Source organism: Populus euphratica, unplaced genomic scaffold (assembly GCF_000495115.2).
Source record: "Populus euphratica unplaced genomic scaffold, PopEup_1.0 scaffold4.1, whole genome shotgun sequence".
Classification (NCBI taxonomy): Eukaryota; Viridiplantae; Streptophyta; class Magnoliopsida; order Malpighiales; family Salicaceae; genus Populus; species Populus euphratica.
The window spans coordinates 2,403,742-2,423,529 of NW_011499859.1; the positions used below are offsets into that span (position 1 = coordinate 2,403,742).

The following is a 19,788-nucleotide window of genomic DNA, read 5'->3' on the forward strand; positions in this document are numbered from 1 at the left end:
CAATTAATAAAACTCTCAAGAATGATGATAATGTATGTGTTAAGACTGTTTTCCTAACTTTCCTTGTTATTTACTCCTCGTTTTAAAATTCATAGAAATGAGAGGTATTTATAAAGGATTCAGAAATCGAATTGTTATCCCTTGTATGAAAATGTTGTTGCACAAAACCTTTCCAAACGGAAAAAATCAACTAGCCTGGTTCTGGACGCAACTATCTTGATTCTGAGTTTACTTTACTAGATTCAACACTAAATGGCTTGTGCACTAAAATATAACTCTCTCATTTTTTTTTTAATTCCTAACTTATATTCCTTGTAGAGGAAGATATTAAATATGAACTTTATATAAGTGAAAATGTTACAGCTTTAGGTGCTCTTGTCATGAAACCGCTCGAACGGGCCGGTGTCTAAAAGAGATTGGAACCCCGGTGAATCTTCCTAGGAATCATCATAAACAACAAAAGAATCTGAAACAGTAGAACCGAATGACAAAACATGTTGAATAATAACGTGGTGCCACGATGCAAGCCTCGCATCAACCCAGTTGTTTTTTGTTTTACACCGCGAGGGTAACATTGTTCACATGAATCGTAAAATCTCGTAAACACAATTAAGATGCAGTCTTTGGTAGTTTCCGCCCGAATTTTTGTCCTTCAGCACCCCCTCTTTCTATTTATTTCTAAGCTGTGCACATTCTATACACCACTAATAATCAGCATCACTGCAAGAAGACATTCTGAAAAAATGAAGCAAGTTTACCCAACTTTTACGTATCTTCTAGTCCTCTTTGTGCTTCTTGTCACAGCTGGTGCATTGGTTGAAGCACAAAAGTGCAAGCCAAGTGGCAAAGTGAAAGGAAAGAAGCCCCCGAAAAATCAGTGTAACCAGGATAATGGTGCGGAATGCTGTGAACAAGGAAAATTTTACACCACCTACAAGTGTTCGCCACCCGTGTCCGCGCATACAAAGGGAATTTTAACAATAAACAGTTGTGAGGAGGGTGGAGATGGGGGTGGACCATCAGAATGCGATGGTAAGTCTCATGACGATGACAAACCTGTGGTGGCACTGTCAACAGGATGGTTCAGCAACAAGAAGAGGTGCCACCACCATATCACCATTAATGGAAATGGAAGAAGCGTGAAGGCGTTGGTGGTCGATCATTGTGACTCTACTAGGGGATGTGATGATGAACATGGTTACCAGCCACCGTGCCCAAATAATATTGTAGATGCCTCAAAAGCTGTTTGGAAAGCATTAGGTGTCAATGAGAAGAACAAGGAATGGGGATGGATGGATATCACCTGGTCTGATGCTTGATTTTCATTTGCTCTCTTTCTTGTGTTCTGAAATAATCTTGCTTTGCTGCAAGACAATGTTGTTTAATTTCGAACTTTCCACCCTTGTGGTTGAATGGGAAGCAGTTAATAAATTTGTTCCTCAGGAACATGCATGAAATGCACAACAGTGGTGCATGAAAAATTTGTCATGGTACTTTTTGAGCTGAAGTTAATTTCACATCTTGAAGATTTCTTTTCCAAACTGGTATTTTTTATTATTTGACTTCATTCATTGTTCTGGAAATTACAAAAACAAAGAAGTGCTAAAAGAGTGAACTTTGAAGGGTATCCAACAAAATACCAATACTCAGCTGCTCATAATACAAACATATTAGCAGTATCTTGTTAACTTTGAGTATCCAAAGCAACAGATCTCATGCCAAGAAGCAAAGCGTATGTGCAGATACAAGTAATTAATTTTGATTCTGGATCTTGCAACACTCAGGTCTCATACTTGACACATTCTGCAAGAAATGTTTCACTAGTCTTGATGTAAAATAGCACAGAGCAATTAAACATCATATGCTTCAATTCATCTATGGTCTTGAATCCTTTATACCTCAACAAATCATAAGATCTCCGACAGTTTCTTTATGTCACGATGCAATTACATCAAAAGGATTAAGATTTCCCACTACAAACCAACAGAAGCCAGCATAACTGAGATAAACTAGAGATCCAAACACGTTTCCTTTAGAGAGTTTTTCTAGAACCTCAAGAATGAGAGGTGGTAGTAACGATCGGGAACTTGGCCATCCTTGTTAACAAGGAACTTGGCGAAGTTCCACTGAATATCATCACCAAAAATTCCCCATTTTCCCAACTTTAAGAACTTGTATACAGTGGAGACGGATTCTCACCATTCACATCAATCTAGGGACAAACATGGGAGAAAGATTAGAGTACTATTTTGCACAGTTCACATTAAAATTAGAATTTCAATCTTTCAGATGCTAAATAAACGGGCAAGATCATGCACACAGAACCAGACTTGTAAAATCTAAAAGTTTCACAGCTGTTAATGCAACAAGATGTATTGTTGTGATTTTTGAGTTCTATGCGAGCAAGCATAAAATTGAAATAGATTAAAAGAAAATAAAAGGAAACATGTCAATTGGCACATGTATTTCCATCTGTCAACTAACTAAAAACTCTGTAAAATATCCTTGCCACAGGCTACTGAAAAAATTAGCCAGGAGAAAGGGAAGAAGTACTGAGGATATTTGCTTAAACTCTGAAGGCCAAATGAATCATGGTCATTTCACACAAGTCATGATCTTCTAAAAATTGAACAAATGAATTAAGACAGCATTCCTCTGTGAGTCAACTTCCATACAACCAGTACTTACCTTCTCAACTAGTTATTATTTTGGACTATGATAGAGGCTTGGTACCTTCACTTCAAAGGGTTTTTCTTTTTCCTAGGCCCAGAGATAAAAAGAAAGGGGGCCGAATGTTGGTTTAGCTCCGTGTTGAATTGCACAAGTTGGTTTACTATTCTAAAAAATTCACCATTGTCATCAAATTTTTAGCTGATTGAACTAAAGATTTGATGAATTTATGTGGACAGTCTAGCCTTCTCTCCTTTGGTTCTCCTGGTCAGGCCTTATGACGTTAAATTTGAATTAAAATAATTTATGGGACATATATCTGTATTTCATCAAGTTAATTTTTCAGAACAATCGACAATTGATTGAAGAATACTTGCTTGCAGTAAATCTAATGTGGACACATGCAATTAAATATTGCCATGCATTAATGAATTACATTATAGAGTAATAAGAACTGAACATAGTTTCATTTAAAAAGAAAAGGATGATTCATGAAAGACAACAACAGGATAAATAAATAAATTAAAAAAACTAACATCAGAAAAAAACAAAAAAGCCTAAAATTGAATCAAACCCTAATCGTTTTATTTTGAACCCAGATGAGCTTTCCAGAACATGTGTTTTGAAGTTGCATATTGGTGGTTGTTGAGTTACAAAGCCTCAAATTGAGTATGGTAAGGGTAGGATTGAATATGAAAGCAAAATATTTACTAGATAATCAAAATATTTGCTCAATGTGGTAGGGCATGCAATACATCCTAGATTTATCCGATAAGAGCAATTTATGATGTTCCTATACTGCATCAACATTGTAATAAAATAATTATATCATATAAATTAAAATAATGACTTCATTCAATTAATTCGAAAGCCAATACTATGAATATGGCCACATTGCAACAAACTTCAAAAGAAGGCCGATCCCCTGATTTAAGGATTGATTTTCAAGCCTAGAAAAACCTAAAACATAACATCAATAAACCTGGAAATTTACAAACTAAGAAATCTTGTCAAAATCACAAAAACACAAATTGTACCCATCGAAAACAAAAATTCACTCTAGTTGCGACAAGATCAGAACAAAAAAGAGACATTAGACACAAATACAACCATTACCCAAATGATCAAACGCATGTTGCTAGCACCCACACTTTGATCACCGATCAAACTACTGTTGCTAGTACCCAGACTTAGTTCACCAACGTTGTAACTCTTATTCATAAACCAAACATTTACATTTTGCAGGGTGATGAGAGAAAAAGGGTAGTGTTTAGGGGGGAAGGAAACGGCATATCAAATTGTATAATTTCAGTAATGATCGCTAGGAAATTAATGAGAAAATAATGTATGTTAGTGAAATCAAAAAAGAAATAAGTAGATGTAGATAATATTATTATTACAGGGAAGCAACCCGATGTTTTTCTGGAGGAATTACCGGGTTTACCATCTGAAAGGGAAATTGAAGTCTCCATTGAAACCTTAAATGGAAACTACACCTGTAGCACAGATGCCTTGGTTTGTTTTTACTATATTTATGTATGTTTGTTCTTTATCAAAACATGTTTGAAATAGTAAGTTAAGGTTTTAGATTATTTTGGGAGAAATTGATATTTGTATTAGATAAGAGAATGGTTAGAGGAAGCCAGGAGTTTTGATGAATTGAAGTAAAAAAATAAAAATCCTTATAATATTTGAGGGTTTTGTATAATTAGTTGTTTTTAGATGATAAATTGAGGGTATAAAAAGAAGAAGACTGAAGTTTGACTGGGAAACACATTTATTTATGTAATGAAATGGGCAATGTTATATTTCCAATGAGAACATAAAATCTGCATTAAAATAATTAGTTTATTGATTTTATCGAATTAGAATGATTTTAGTTTGATTTTATTAGTTTTTAAAGTAATTTTATATAATAAATATATATTAACTCATAAAATTATATAATTTTACAAATAAACTTATAATTTTAATAACCTTCAGGGTTGGGACAGCCGACAGATCACTTCTCTGCTTCCTTTACCTTTGGTTCATATAAACCTGTCTACTTATTCTCTCAGTCACGTCTAGGTCTCATGGTCTTTTGTTAAAGTTTTTAAGCTCTCATTGTCTTTTGTTAAAGTTTTCAAGGATGAGCCGTCGGTAAATTTCAATGAAATTTTTTTTTATTCGATTTAAGTTAGTTTTTTCTTCCCTTGTTTTTTTTTAATATAGTATTTTGGATAATTCATATAACTAGAATTACTCGGATTTTTTATATTATTAATTTTTTTTATTTAAAATGCAAATGACAATTATCTAACCAAAATAAAGTTCAAGAAAAATTAATAAATTACAATCCAGATTATAATATGAATAAAATACGATCCAGATTATAATATGATTTGGATAATTTTATTTTTTCATAGTGCCCAAATTATTTGAAATAAATTTCGGTTAATAATATGGAACTTTTAAGAATTTTTCTATCTGAATTTAGTCGGATAGTTCGGATCTTTTGAAGACTGCTTGCCCCTGTAGCTTTATTGTCCGTTTAACAAGTAATTTTCATCTCTCTCTCCAATTTTAAACCAAGACAAGCTGTGGCAAATTTTGCTTTTTTTTTTTTGCTTTTCTTTTTACCACTTTCATATAACTATTGTCATGATGTTCCTTCATTGATGTTCACGACATGCAAGCTTGATCACAAAGCTTGGCATGTAATAAAATGAAATAAATAATTTGTCGGCCAATTCCAACAAAGGATCAACTAAAACAGCCAATCACCTGGGCACGGAGCTTTCTTTGTACGGCACACGGACCTGGACACCTCATAGCTTTGGTACTTTGGATTGACTCCAGGGTTGTTTGCTCTGGGTATGATATTTTAAAAGTAAACATTTAAAATATTTTTTAATGATGGTGGTGGAGAAAATGTAGAAAAAATATAATTGTTATTATAAGTTCTTTTATATATATATATATATATATATATATATAGCTACGTTGTTTATTGCATAGAAATTATATGCAATTTAAATCAATATAAAAAAAGTTAAAGATTTGAAATAATTATGAAAAGACATTCTTTTATTAAGGCACTTTTTTTTAGAAAAGACATTCTTTTATTAAGGCACTTTAAAAAAAAAAAAAAAATATAATGTGCATTTTTCTTTCCAAGATGCCACATTCAGATTAGGAAGATGAGACTGGTTCATCAGTAAGCCTAAATATTCATTTTCAAAAAGAAAAGCATATAGTTCACGACGAAGATTTAATGATTTAAGCTAGAAAGCGAACACAAGATGATTAGTATAAAGTTGGAAACTGAATTCTGAAGATCAACTATAATTCATGTCTTAACAAGCTCACAAAAGTGAAAAAGACCAGATAAATACACCCCCAGCATCAACTACATGGTGTTTATTCATAGTAGTGCAGCGTACTCTTTTATTTTTTCCATAGCCGATTAAGCAAACCAAGCATTGAGCAATTAAGCAATCCCCAGAAGTTTCTTCACCTCTTTCTGCAGAGAGTAACAATATTGACCAGGATCATATAAGTTACTAATCAGACATCTGAAATCAAACGTAGTCGCTGAACATGGGGAATGAAATACCAGAACCAAATTTTACCTCAATGCTAAGAGGGGAGGTAGTGGGAGCATAACGATCCACAACTTTGCCATCTTTATCTACCAGGAACTTGGAAAAATTCCATTTAATGTTGTCCCCAAAAAGTCCACCCTTGCTGGACTTCAAGTATTTGTAAATTGGAGCAGCGTTGTTACCATTCACTTCAACCTATACCAAGAATAACACGCTTCTTAAGAAAGTGAACTTTGATTCATTGACAATGCTCACCAAAGACACGAACACTACCAGGTGGACAATTTTTGGTAGCCAAGTCAGAAAGAAAACTGATTACAAATTAAGAAATCCATTTTCATCTGGCTGTAAAATGGCAAGAGTTAGCTTACCTTATCAAATATGGGATATTCAGCCTTAAAGCGAGTGCAAGCAAACTCCACAATCTCTTCACTGCTCCCAGGCTCCTGAGATCCAAATTGATTGCACGGAAAAGCCAGAATCTCCAAACCTGCACCAGTACAAAGGCAAGCAATCAGAGAAAGGAACAGCCATACAGCCAAAAATGGCAATGACCTGAAATGATTAGCCATGTCAAGCAATTTGATTCCCAATTGAACTTCACAAGGAAACATATAGAAGCCATCCAGAGATACAAGCAAACCCATATACTAACCCATTTAGTACACTAATAGGGGTTCATTGGTTCCTAATGCAAAGCTAACTTATGAAAAAAATACTTGCAAGCCTACAAACTTAAGTGCCACAACACAAAACATGATAGAATCTGACCTTGATCCTTGTATTTTGCATATAGCTGGGTCAGCTCCGTGTAGTTTGAATCAGTCAAGCCACTGCATCAAAATTAAAGGTCATAGAAGTAAACAGTGGACTCCTTATTTCCAAACTTAAATGAGTTTACATTCATGCACTCTTGTTTTGCGACAGGATTTCAGCAAAGTGAATCCGTGAGGAGTGAACCCACCGACTAACACTGATGTTGCAACCGTAAGGGTTTTGATTGGAACTATGTCAAGGAGCATCTCTTTAATAAAAAGGTAATACGAACCAGAAAACCTGTCAATCTCTTCCCATCGAGGACAAATGAAAAGTAGGGAAATGAATTACCATTGTGAAGCAACATTGACAATCAAGAGGACCTTCCCCTTATAAATGCTGAGGTCAACATCATTTCCCTTAGCATCCTACAATCAAAATAGAGCCAAAGATATGGATAAGTCGTACATAAGAATCAAAGATAATACATTCGATGGTCCAATAGCAACAGATAAATGGCAAATAACTAAAACATACACAGGTTGAAAAACTCAAAAGGAACAAAATTAAAAGACACCCTCCATATTCTTTAACACCAACAAATTATACAAGTTCTTACCACCTCAGCAACCTTAAAAAAAGAAAAAAAGACGACCTTCCTTGCGTACAAACCAACCTAGGCCTCATTTTTTCTTAATAACAATTACAGTAATCCTCTCAATTTCCAGCAGCCAAAAAAAATGATCAGACTACAATTAAGCACCGTTCAAATCACACAAACACAACCCAGAACCAAGAAAGTTATGGTACCCGAACCTCAAGATCAGCATAAAGCAAGCAACTTTATAGACAAAAACTAAAAGAAGAAAAAAAAACCATAATTAAAACACAGAAAAAGCCACCTTAACAGTGAAATCATGAGCAGATTGAGGACTGGATTGGCTAGCCATTGAATGATTGAATCTTACAGAACCCAAAAAACGCCTTGAAGCCCCTGCTTTGAATGACTGAGAATGTAAAGAAACTGGTGAGTTATGCAAAGATGGCAACAGGGTTTGCTTGGAATTGAAAGGTGTCTGTTTTGATAATAAAAAAGAAGCAGATAACGATGCAAAGCTGAGATTTTTTTGAGAGAGAATGCGAGAGCGAGAAGTGAGCATGGAATGGGTCCCAATAGAAACGGACGATCTTTGGATTTTGATGGCCAAATAGTAGCAATTGGGTTGTGTTATATATATGTGGATAATGAAGATGCAAATGTATTTTTGTTTTTTATCATTGGCTAATAGTTATTTTTTTAAATTACTTTGTATTAGAAAAAAATATTTAAAAAATATTTTTTATTTTTAATAAAAACAACTATTTAAAAATATCTAAAATAATTAATTTTTAAAAAAATTTCAAAATTTTAACAAACACGTGGCTAACTGCGCTGCCAAGCATCTTCCATGTAAACACGCTGTGGGTGGATATCACTACACGTGGAAAGATTCGAAGTAAACACGCTGTGGGTGGATATCACTACACGTGGAAATGTTTACGCCACGTTTCAGGTTTGACTCAAATTTGAGGTTATTGGACGGTCAGGATTATGACTTTGCATCCCAGTCGAAAAAAAATAATATCTAGGTTCATAGCGTTGTGTGATGTTCCGGCAACATGATGTATGATTAATTAACATGCACGATCAAGGAGAATGGAGTTTTGAATAAAACTATAAATGTGGTTTTTTAAATTATTATTATTATTATTATTATTATTATTATTTCTATTATTATATATAATAAGTTGGGTCTTAAATAATTTTCATTTAGTGTTTGAATGAAGATAATTTTTATTTTATAAAATATATTTGAAAAATATATTTTATTTATTTCTAATTTTTTTAAAATAAAGATCTTAAATTATTGTCTAAATGACTCTAAGCTTACATTCTGCTAACTAATAGATTGGATTTAGAAACAACTGCTGAGATGATGGCACAAATAAATAATGAAATAAGAGTAAAAATCAAACAAGATATATGTGCATATTTGACCTTATATTTTTCTCGTCCTCTTGGATCTTCTAGGTTAGATTCAGGATATTTTCCTCCCCCACAACCTTTATAGAAATTTTAATCTATTGTTTGGAATATTTGTGTGTGAAATTCATTGTATATGAAACTCATTTTAATATAATTATTATTATGTGCATGGAATGAATTTTAATATTTTTTTATATGAAAATCATTTTAATTTTAATGGAAATTTGTTGTTGTTGTTGTGAGTTTAAAGTTAATTTTAATATAATTATTTAGTTGTTATAATCATAATAACTAAACAACACCTTAAAAAATATTCTGTCTGTGATCCCGTAAAAAAATCCAGTGGCCGACAGAACCGACAACGAAACTTAAATCCCTGATGACATGTTTCCGTCAAAAATTCCATCAGAACTGTATTTGCCGATGTAAGTTTTACCTAAACACATATGGAATATTCCATTGGTGTTTGCCAATTTTATGTGATGTGATAATATAAAATTCATCGCATTCTGCTAACCCTCTCGAGCAGGAGTTCACTGTTATGGAAATTGCATCCTCAAACTTCTCAAACCGAGAACTCGAATCACCATACACCAACTCAGGCAGTACTTCATGCACTACGTACCTCTTCATATCCTCTCTTTCCCTTGCAGAAATACTGCTCAGCCTCTCCACCGCATTCACCTTCATTTGCCTCACTTCTTCTTGGTCTATGAACTCTGAGTCTTTACCATGATCCTCAGGTAATTGCCATGGATATTGGTAATAAGCTGTAAAAGGATAAAAAAATACTGGTATGCATCCTGAAATAAGTGAATCAAATACAGATTTTCTTGCTGGACTGTCACCAGGAGGCTGTAAGCAGAATTCAGACTCCAAAAACAGCTTTGTAACTGATTCAGGCTGATCACATCCACCTGATTTACAACCCAAAAATTGGCAGTTATCACTGATTGTGGAAGTGCTCTGATTAATCAATATTGACCTTATGCAATGGGGTAGATCAGGACGCGTTGCTCCAGCAAAACTGACTAGGCTCTTTCGAGTTGTTCCAATAATCTTTTGCTGCCAGGCAACAATATCATGATCTGAATGAGGGTGAAAGAAGGTAGGATGTGGAATTCCAATGTCGATGACTTCACATGGCTGTCGTTCGATCATGAGCTTTACTGGGTTCTTCATTTGCCCAAGCTCTAGAAACCTAGTACCTCATGAAGTATAATTCCTTCTCCTGAAATCCCACATGAAATTTTTCCTATCACAAACACATGATCTATGCCAGAATTTTGAACCCAAGGTTTTCTGCACTCGAGCCACTTCATTAGGTCCAATGCCAAAGTGTCTTTAACATCATCAGAGACATTCTTGAAATGCCACCTCAGGAAGTCTAGACCACCAAAGTATTGAACGTAAAAGAGCATTGCTTCATTTTCATCGCACACCCTACATGGATGCCTCTGTATTCTTGAATGAAATATTGTCTCCAATGAGCACTGATGAGCGTGATAACAGCCATTTCCAAGATTTGCTATTGGCTCACCCAAGGCCTCGTTATTGAAATACTTGAAAAAATCTGTCCATGGCATTATATCTCCACACATTGACCTATCAAGGCCTTGTTGAGAAAAGATTGATGAGCTTCCGCGAGTAAACGCAGGTGAATAATCTTGCCAGAGATGATGGTAGTGGAGGAGGACCATAGGTACACGATAATCAAAAGAAAAAAGTACAGGTTAAGTGCCTAATTTGTATGCACGTTGTTGTACATTAACACCCATAATTTCTCCACTACTATATATATAATTTAACAGATGAAATCAATCACACAAGATTTATCAGATTCCACGGTTGACCTAAATCCTGATGTGTATACTTCTGTCAACCCTGCCTGGTCTCTCTGTTTTTTCCGATTCCATAATTATGTCATTTCCTAGGGCATGATAGCTGCCTGGTAAATGGATTCTGCATTAATCATTGCCTGAAACTATTTACTTGGGGAGGTACCCTTGAGGAAAAAAATAATAATATAAATATCAATTTTTTGGTAAAAAATAGTCCCCACGAAAAAAGAACATTTATGAGCAAGCCCGACCAACCTCAAAGGTGCTATTTGCACGCTATCGAAGAGTTCTTGAATTTATTTTAAAATGAACGAGTATAATTATCTAACAAACAAAGAAAAAGAAAGAAATGCTTGTCCTTGTCCTGGATGTGTTTTCTTATGAACAGACCGTCACCCATGAAAGATCACCACACAATTTCTAAAAAAATTTGCCTCGTAAGATTCCCTTCCCCTCTTCTCCCTTTCCAACGCCTCTATTCTTCCCCGGACAAACCGATAATCTTTTAACATTTGGATTAGGAATGAGCAAATGACGTTAAAATCAGGAGTTGTCTTCTACAAATTAATCTTTTGAAAATGGCTTGTGTCACCAAATTGCTTCCAGCATTGGCAACCTGCTTCTGGGATGCACTTATAAATCAGACGTGGTAGTTCGGTGGAATATCAGACGAAGTTTGTATGGCATTTGTTGAAGCAAACTGGAAGACATCAAGTGGGCAGCAAATGCTAACCACCCAAAACAAAAGGTGGGAAGGCAATGTATTTGAAGCTTAATAGAGAAAACCGAGGGAAAGACTGGATTCATAATTAATCCCCGACTTCTGTAAACATTTTCATACGAGTATGGTGCGTCAGATCAGACAATCTCGGATCAAATTGAAAACCTAGAGTTGTTCTGGAAGAAAAGAACATCAGAACATTGACAAACAAGTAAACTATAGAACATGGACAAAGTTTTTGCTAATCAAATTATATTTAACAGCTCCTTATTTTACTTTTCTGTGGCCACACAGCCAAATACAGATTATTTGCAAACTATTTTAGCGATTACAACTTTCATAGCCAATCCATTGTAAACAAGTACTGCAAAGCAAGCGCGAGCATCCAATTCCAATTTACAGCATACTATCTGTCCGAACAGGAAGCCTGCGAAAGAAGTTAATGGGCACAGATGGTGTCCTGTAGCGAAATCTTGGATGCCTCATCATGTAGAAGCCTGCCAAAGCTGCTATGACCTGAAATGGTGTAACAAATAAAACCAGTGCAGCTACAAGGCAGAATATAACGAAGATGGCAGTGGCCCGTGGATCACGCCAGCTTAACAGTGCCTGGAATCGCTCCCCTTGGGTTGCTATATCGCCTATGACAGTTTGAATCCTTCCAGCAACACTTCGTAACCTATCATACCTCATTCCAACCAGCTCAGGGCTCCTGCTTGTTGGGAATGTATCAAATTCCTCATCTAGCTCATCAGGATGCACGGCCTCAGCCTGTGAAATCTTTGTGTTCATGTGGGGAGGGTACCTTGGTCGATATCGGTAATTCCAAATGCCTATCAGAAACATGTAAAGAAAAACTGTGGGCAGAATAAGTTCTGGGAAGCAAGCAAGCATAAGATACAGCACATGAACAAGCACGGTAGTGATAGGATTCTTCCACATGCAAATATCCCCGAACCACTTTCCAGCTGTAAATAATCCTGAGAAAACAGTCATCAAGCGAAGAAAATTTGCCTTGCTTCGACGCATGCTCCAGAGGTGTGAGTCCACATCTGACATGTACTCCACCACTTCTTTCCTAAGAGGAGGTTCTGCCCGACCTAATCGTAATGCCACTATGTTGACAGCTTGGTGGCGGAGCATATCTAGCTGCATCACATTGAATGGCCTGATATAGTGCATTTTGGGTAGAAGTGGTCGCGAGTACTGACAAAGCATGTTTGCAAAAGATATGCATGTAAATCTAATCGCCAAGTGCAATTCCCCCATCTTCTTAACCCCAGTAGGATGAAGAACCAGCAAGGGATAAGAGTGTGTATAAACACGCCCAGTTTCAAGCGTAGAGATGCGAATTCGAACCTTCCCAATCTTTAGGTCCTTTCCATTTGAACCTTTTTCCCCAAGCTGGCTGTTGTCAAATACACCAACTGTAAGAACTGTAGCTGCATCAAAAACTTCCCATGTGTACTGCTCATTGTATTTTGGAGACAGGTTGTCAATAAGGGTGCGTGTCCGGACCCATTTGTGACCGTACTTTGCAACACAGTACGTATCTGCTGTACCCCTCCCATCTCGTGTTTTCATAGGATGGAGTCCCACGGCATTTAAGATGCCGAGTTGCAGCATCCCAATCGGAGGCCTCCAAAACTGTTTTGCCGTTGGACAAAGATCACTGCTGTAATGAGTTGACTCATCAAAAACATGGTATCCTCCATCTAAGCAGGCTCGAAGATGAATACGGCTAGAGAACTTGTCTTTCTTCAACTGATCTACATCTACAGCAACTGGCTTTTCCAGGTTAAACCAGCGAGAATGAATTATCCGATCATCAGCACGCTTCTCCAAAGAGCTCAATGGGATGATGACCCTCCCGATTATCTCATCTTTTCCAGGACCGACACGATCCTCAACTGAAAGAACTAGATGGTCCTCGAAGGGTTCAGCAGCAACGAATAAAAGATCCTCATTCCATAACGCACTAAAAGTTCGAGCCTGACATGTCTTCGTTTTCAAAACTTGGTTTCCCATCTGTACCTTAGCATACACTTCAGGGAAACGTGTCTTCTCTGATGGGACCAAGCCTTGTGCCTCGACAACATTAACACGTACATACCACAACCTTGGTGCATGATAGACCTTTGAACGCATTACAGTGGAGGTAGCCGGTGTATTATCTACTGGAGTAGCTGCATCGGAATGCCATGCATCAGGAAAGGTCTCATCTGCTTGGGTTCCAATCCACACCGCAAGCATTAGCTCGCCCTTTATCTTCTCTCCTTTCTTGTCCTCAAGCCGATACCACTGTGGAGCTAGAGGACTATCTGGTGGGACTCGCAATGGAACCTCGTTGATATCAAACTTTATGACGCCTACAAAGTCATCTTTAACAAGATCCTTGTCCTTAATAACAACTTCTAAAACAGAAGCTTGCATCCGTTCCCTTGAAAAAGCAAACACCTGATTCCACTCTGGATTTTGCTTTTTCTCAAAGTGCTTTGTAATTCCTCTGTAGTTTCCAACTCTCACCTCAACAAACGGATCAAGACTGCCTGTAACATCTATGGCAGGAAGATCACGAGCCTTAACAACCCTTACATACAGGAAGTACATCCGTTCAACAAGATCATAAGTGCTTGCAGTCTTGTCTCCTCGAATAACACGACCCCCAACAACTCTTCCCCCTCCAAGAAAGGGACTTGTCTCTTTAAGGGCATGGTCAACAGGTTGCGATGATGATGCGGAGTGCATTCGAACTAACTTTGGAGGCTGTGTTTCTGCAGCTTTCATCTCATCAGCCACATACTTTGGTACATGATGGGTGATTGAAGGAGCAGAAGAATGATTCTGATGCTGTTGTTGCTGGTGATTTGGGTTAGGAAGATGATGAAAGGTGTGTCTCTCAACTCTTTTATGAGATACAGTATTTGTCATAGGGTCTACCATTGGAGCCACGGCATGTGTTAAGCCTGGATCCTTTGTTGGCAAAGATTCAACTGCAGGAAGTGGGGTAGAGGATTTGATGGATGCATCATCAGTGATATAAACTTTCAGGCCAAGCTCTCCTCTTACACGCGAGAAAATTCCACGCTTTTCCAGAGGGTAGTGCAACACAACAGCATCCGAGTAGGGTACAAATGAATTCCCAGTGAGGCAAACCTTACCAAGGAAGTACCTGGAGTTGGTAGCTCTGATGTTATTGTAAACATTGGCATCAAGAGTAAGATAGTGTAGGTTGGAAGGGTCAGGGATGTTGAAGTAGAAACGCTCACTCCACACAGGATTGGGATCCTTTTCTTTGATGGTTGTGCGGAACCTCTGGCCGTCAAAGCAGAGCTCTACAAAGGCACTGGATGAACCGTGCTCATCTTTGGGCAAAAGATTGTGCGCACTAACCACTTCTACCACTAGCTTAAGGTTGCTCATCATGAAGTAGATGCAGCTAGGCTCGTTTAGTTAAAAATGTGGACTAGAAAGATGGAAGAAGACTGCAATGCAGAAAACAAATACGATTATTGTTTGTAAAAAACATCAGTGTTGCAAATATCAAAGAAATGTACTTTGGAAGTAATGCAATGAGGAAAGAAAACATTAAATGAACATAAGGGGCTAGCTGTGTCAAAATAATTTACATGCCAACTAATGACTAGTTAAATATTGCTACAACGATGGCTAGACCTTCCCAGCGGCTCAATTCACAGCAGAGCTGATATGTATCAAGCAGAGAGGACACCATCTCCAGTCATTCAAAAAAATCCCAGTAACCAACACTCGTAGACTTAGCATTTACCTTGGCTCGTGTCCATCCAGGACAATTCAATCATGAAGGCTCTAAAACATTTTCATCCAATTTGTTTAACATGCTTCATTAATTCCATCATTACATCTAACCATTCGAAAATTAACATATTATTTACCTGAAAATAGCACTAAATTCCTATGAATCTGGAAAATTAAGTGGATGGAGCAAACACCACTAGAGTACTTTTATATTTTAAGCAAATGACGACTCCTTTTCTTTAATAACCCCTCAAGAGATTCCTTTAGGAAAGTGCTAGTAGTTGACTTAAATTTGCTGAAATTGAGACCTTAAGAAGAAATCAAAGGAATTCTAAAAGTCAAATGCTTAATTAAATTGATGCATGTGATAGACTCCCTACTGAAAAGAACTAAACACATTCAAATAAAAAAAGAATAGAAGAAGAAGAGCAAACCAAGTACCTAGCTAACTATTTATCATATGATCAGTCAGTCCACTCTTTTATATTAAAGATCCAAAAATCACGCCTAAAGACACATGACCTTTTTCATCCCAAATGAATATTTCCATTTAATAATAATATAATAATATATTTATTATAAAGGCTTGAGAAAACAATAAAAAAAGAGAAGCCATGAGGGTTTTCCATACTTTTGGGCCCCAGCTAGCTAACAAAAAGACATAAAATAAAATAAAAAATTCAAAATCATGCATTTCTTAAGAGTTTCAAATTATTATGGAAATCAGATCAAACTGAACTGGCTGCTTCAATGAATAACATTCTATTTTACTCAATTTTCTCGGCAACCAAACAGGAATGGATGCATCAAAGAGCAAAAGGCACGAAATCAAAGAAGAACATGCATGTTCACGCATTGGTTCATTCATCGAAACTAGAAAAAGAAGTGCAGAAAAGTGATTATAGCGAACATCATTCACATTTCACGATTCAATATGGTATTAGAAAAAATAAAAAGCCAAAGATTGCTTCTTTGAGCTCATTTTTTCCAATAAAAAAACAATCAAGGAGTGGAGAAAAGAAACAGAGAAAGAAAAAGCTTCACCTTCTTTATAATTGGTTTCGTCAATACGAGAACAAAAACTAAAAAAAAGAAAAAGAAAAGGAAAGAAAACTTCAGCTGGCAAACATTTTCAAGCAATCATGAAGGTGCCTGCAGCTGCATTTAAGTCGGCCCTCCATGAAATAAAGAGACAGAGAAAGAGAGAGATGCATGTGTCATGGCTGGGCGCGAGAAACGAGGGGAGAGAACCAAACTAATGCAGCTTTAGAGAGAGAGAACATATCTAATTTCTCTGTAATTGATTCTACAAATGTCTCTCTACTTACTGGTGCAGCAGCAGCAATAAGGTGCGGGAAAAGCCAGCTTCTTCTCTCTCTCTTTTTTTTTTTTTTCCAGTTTTACTGTTATAAGCAGAGAGATAATCAGCTGCTGCGCATTTCATTTTTGCGTGTCATGAGCTTGTGTTTTTTTCTTGTTGGTGATCCAGTTACTGCCGTAAGTAACTGATTTGAATTTGGTTGTGTGCGCCATGGATAAAATGCCAAGTGTCTGACGGGGAAGGGTAGTGCTACCACGTGATGGATTCCTTGTAGGTTTATGGGTTCTGTCGGCGTCAGCCACTGATCAAGAGGTATTTTAAGGGCGTGGGGTTATTTGACTTAATCGAACGGCTGGAAGAGAGGGTCTATCATGTTGTAAATAGAGAGCTGTGATCGTACCATTACCTCTCTTTCCGAAACGGCACTTCTTTGCTACTAACGCTGTTTTATGATCAATTAAATCCTACGTTAAAGTTGATATTATAGCCTCATTGCTGAACGTTTTGAATTAATCTAACGTAGCAGAAATTGTTTATTTTTAAGGTTAATTTTTTTTTTTGAAAATTTTTAAGTTTTTTCTGTTTTAAATTAATTTTTTAATTTTTTTATTATTTTGATGATAATAATAAATTTAAAAAAAAATAAAAAATTTATTATTAAAAAATACGTTAATTATGATTTAAAAATGATCACTAGGTGCCTCCATTTAAGACATAAAAGAAGTATCCGTCTACCCTAAAAGACAAGTTTTAACATGAACTCGTATTAAGTTTTCCGCTAACATTGTCTTTTAAGAAAAATTGAGGTATATCTTGGCTTTTCAGTTGAAACCACTTAATAAACTCATGTAAATCACGTGAAAATTGTACTAATTCTTTTAAGTGTTAAGGATGGATGGAAGATGTTGTCTAATATTTATTATATTTGGAGAGAAAATTAATGAAATAAAAAATATGAGATTTCTTTTCAAAAAAATAAAAAGAAAAATAGAAGATGTGAGATTTAACTGATAACAATGGGTTAATATGAGGTTCCTAAATGTTAAGGTACCTTTTTCCTTCTTTATGGAAATGTATTTTTTTTATTTTTTGGCTTTGTACATTGATGAACTTAAATTTAACAGTTTTAAAAATCCCTTCAATGCTCAAAAATTTTCTTTAAAATAACATAGGTCCAAACTATTTATTGAACATATATATTTTAAGAGCATGAATTAGATTGTTAAAACTGAAAAATTAACTGATTTTCTAACATATAAATCTTGTCTCTAAATTACTTGAATTTATAAGAACATCATCATTGACATTATTTATAAGAAAATTGATTAAAAAAAATATCAATTTTTTTCATAAACTTTATTTTTAACATTTTCATATCATTCTATGGCACATAACCATGACATATCTAAGCTAGATCGATGAATTTGTTTGTTATCATCATCATGAGCACTTTTGCTTAATTAAATGTTCAAAAACTTATCAATCAAGTGCATGTTTTTACCCAAGCTACGCTAGCAACCTAGGAGAAAAATCAAACTTTACCATTCCAGCTAGTTTTGGCATTTGTGGTAACACACTTGACCCCATCACCATCATTACTGGCCGCTCCTAGCGCCCATAAGCAATTGCATTACCTAAAAGAGCTTAGCTAGAATGATTTCTAAGAGAGTATTTAAATTTACACTCGCCAAGTCCTTCTATAGATTGCTCGTGCCATTGCGATACCCATGCTCGTAGCTAATACTTTAGATGCGGTCCCCCTAGCTACCATAGATTGGAACTCAGTTATCAATCTTGTCGTTCACGCCGAACTCCCTAAGCTCCTTAAAGTCTAACATATTATATTAGGATGCATTATCCTCAATAAAAAATAAGTTCATGTTTAAAATAAAATAATTATATCTTTGACAAGTATTTTCTATTTGTAAATCTTTGTGGGGTTTTCAAACTTCATGAAATCTTCAAGTATTGATCTTGGATTTTTCGCATCTCCAATGCAATCTCAAGGGATTGATCTCTAATCTCTTATCCTTTTATTGCAGTCTTGGACTTGCATGACTCTTCAGTGAGGCTTCTGAGTGTCAAGAAATCTTCATGGATTAATCTAGAATATTATGCCTCTTCATTGTAGTCTTAGACTTACATGACTCTTCAATGAGACTTTCCAACTACTTAGAAAATCTTATAAGTATGAGCTTCTTTTCCTTAGTTTTTCAGCCTCTTATAAGATTTTTAAAGTATAGGCTCATTGTTCATGAGTTTCTCTTAGTCTTTTAAAATATTTTCTAAGTATATGCTTGCTTTTTTTGATTTCTCTATTCATTTAAATATTTTAGTAGATGATGAGATAATTGCATCAGAGAGGAAATAAAATTTTATAATAAATAAATTGTTGAATATGGAACTGAGATGAGTGCTCTTACAATCTCAAAATCTACTTCTTTTTTTTTTAATATTATTAAAAAATAAATTTATCTCCATCAAACTTGATTATTCAAGACAAATCTTTTGGTGCAAAAATTGACTTTTTTTTTTTGGAGCTATATAAAGCTGAATTCTTTCTATTTCCTTTTCCTTTTTGGTGGCCTTTTCTCTTTCATTCTCTCTCATTTTTATATTAAAAGATTTAAATGAAATAAAGTTGTGAGATCAAAATACTACAATTGAAAATAACATTGATCAAAGATGAAAAATTCAAGAACAAGATCTTACCCGTGCAGCCCACCTTAACATATAAATGCGACCTTCATGATGTGCCCAATTCAATTTGCTCTTCTATATATCTGTGCATTACCATACAAAATAATTCCTCTCTAAGCATTTAAATGTACCAAAGTTAACATGCATGTTTTATGAAGATGCGGTGCCTATAAAAGAAACAAAAACAATCCAATGGCTAGAAGAAGATATGAGATGAGATGGCACAAAAGGGAAAGGGAGGAGATAGAAGGGAGAAAAAGAAGAAGAAAGAAAGAAAGAAAAATAAACATATAAGGCTTGCTAGCATGTCATGCATTTATGAATTTCGTGTCTCTATAAATTATGTTACATTAGGTATTTTGTTTTATCAACTATGTGTTTTAAGCTTT

General features: G+C 35.6%; 3 protein-coding genes and 1 pseudogene across 5 annotated transcripts; 1 reads left to right on the plus strand and 3 right to left on the minus strand.

Annotated features, from left to right (window-relative positions):
- The first annotated feature begins 637 nt into the window (after window positions 1–637).
- LOC105124392 (putative ripening-related protein 2) lies at window positions 638–1,319 on the plus strand. Its single transcript, XM_011024407.1, has one exon. It carries the CDS (start codon window positions 744–746, stop codon window positions 1,317–1,319), a length of 576 nt encoding a protein of 191 aa, XP_011022709.1. The 5' UTR covers window positions 638–743.
- A 4,823-nt stretch (window positions 1,320–6,142) lies between these two features.
- LOC105124393 (probable phospholipid hydroperoxide glutathione peroxidase) lies at window positions 6,143–8,173 on the minus strand. The gene is made up of 6 exons (NM_001317420.1): window positions 7,916–8,173; window positions 7,365–7,441; window positions 7,029–7,090; window positions 6,629–6,747; window positions 6,285–6,452; window positions 6,143–6,175 (listed from the first exon to the last, which is right to left on the minus strand). Exons 1-6 carry the CDS (start codon window positions 8,171–8,173, stop codon window positions 6,143–6,145), a joined length of 717 nt encoding a protein of 238 aa, NP_001304349.1.
- A 1,205-nt stretch (window positions 8,174–9,378) lies between these two features.
- Window positions 9,379–11,030, minus strand: LOC105124394 (xyloglucan galactosyltransferase KATAMARI1-like; annotated as a pseudogene).
- A 464-nt stretch (window positions 11,031–11,494) lies between these two features.
- On the minus strand, window positions 11,495–17,088 carry LOC105124395 (multiple C2 and transmembrane domain-containing protein 1-like). Of its 3 annotated transcripts, none has more exons than XM_011024409.1 (2): window positions 16,707–17,088; window positions 11,495–15,086 (listed from the first exon to the last, which is right to left on the minus strand). In XM_011024409.1, exon 2 carries the CDS (start codon window positions 15,025–15,027, stop codon window positions 11,998–12,000), a length of 3,030 nt encoding a protein of 1,009 aa, XP_011022711.1. In that variant the 5' UTR covers window positions 15,028–15,086; window positions 16,707–17,088; the 3' UTR covers window positions 11,495–11,997. The 3 variants fall into 3 exon arrangements, with proteins under 3 accessions (XP_011022711.1, XP_011022712.1, XP_011022713.1); XM_011024410.1 differs by lacking the exon at window positions 16,707–17,088 and adding an exon at window positions 16,423–16,554; XM_011024411.1 differs by lacking the exon at window positions 16,707–17,088 and having other exon boundaries at window positions 11,496–14,773; window positions 14,871–14,899.
- Window positions 17,089–19,788: the final 2,700 nt, after the last annotated feature.

Bases quoted from the DNA above. Each gene is read 5' to 3' on its own strand.
- LOC105124392 (XM_011024407.1), top strand. From the start codon at position 744: ATGAAGCAAGTTTACCCAACTTTTACGTATCTTCTAGTCCTCTTTGTG.
- LOC105124393 (NM_001317420.1), bottom strand. From the start codon at position 8,173: ATGCTCACTTCTCGCTCTCGCATTCTCTCTCAAAAAAATCTCAGCTTT. The intron at 7,442-7,915 runs GTGGCTTTTTCT...TTTTGATTGTAG, and splicing joins CTCATGATTTCACTGTTAAG to GATGCTAAGGGAAATGATGT. The intron at 6,453-6,628 runs GTAAGCTAACTC...TTCTTGGTATAG, and splicing joins AATATCCCATATTTGATAAG to GTTGAAGTGAATGGTAACAA.
- LOC105124395 (XM_011024409.1), bottom strand. From the start codon at position 15,027: ATGATGAGCAACCTTAAGCTAGTGGTAGAAGTGGTTAGTGCGCACAAT.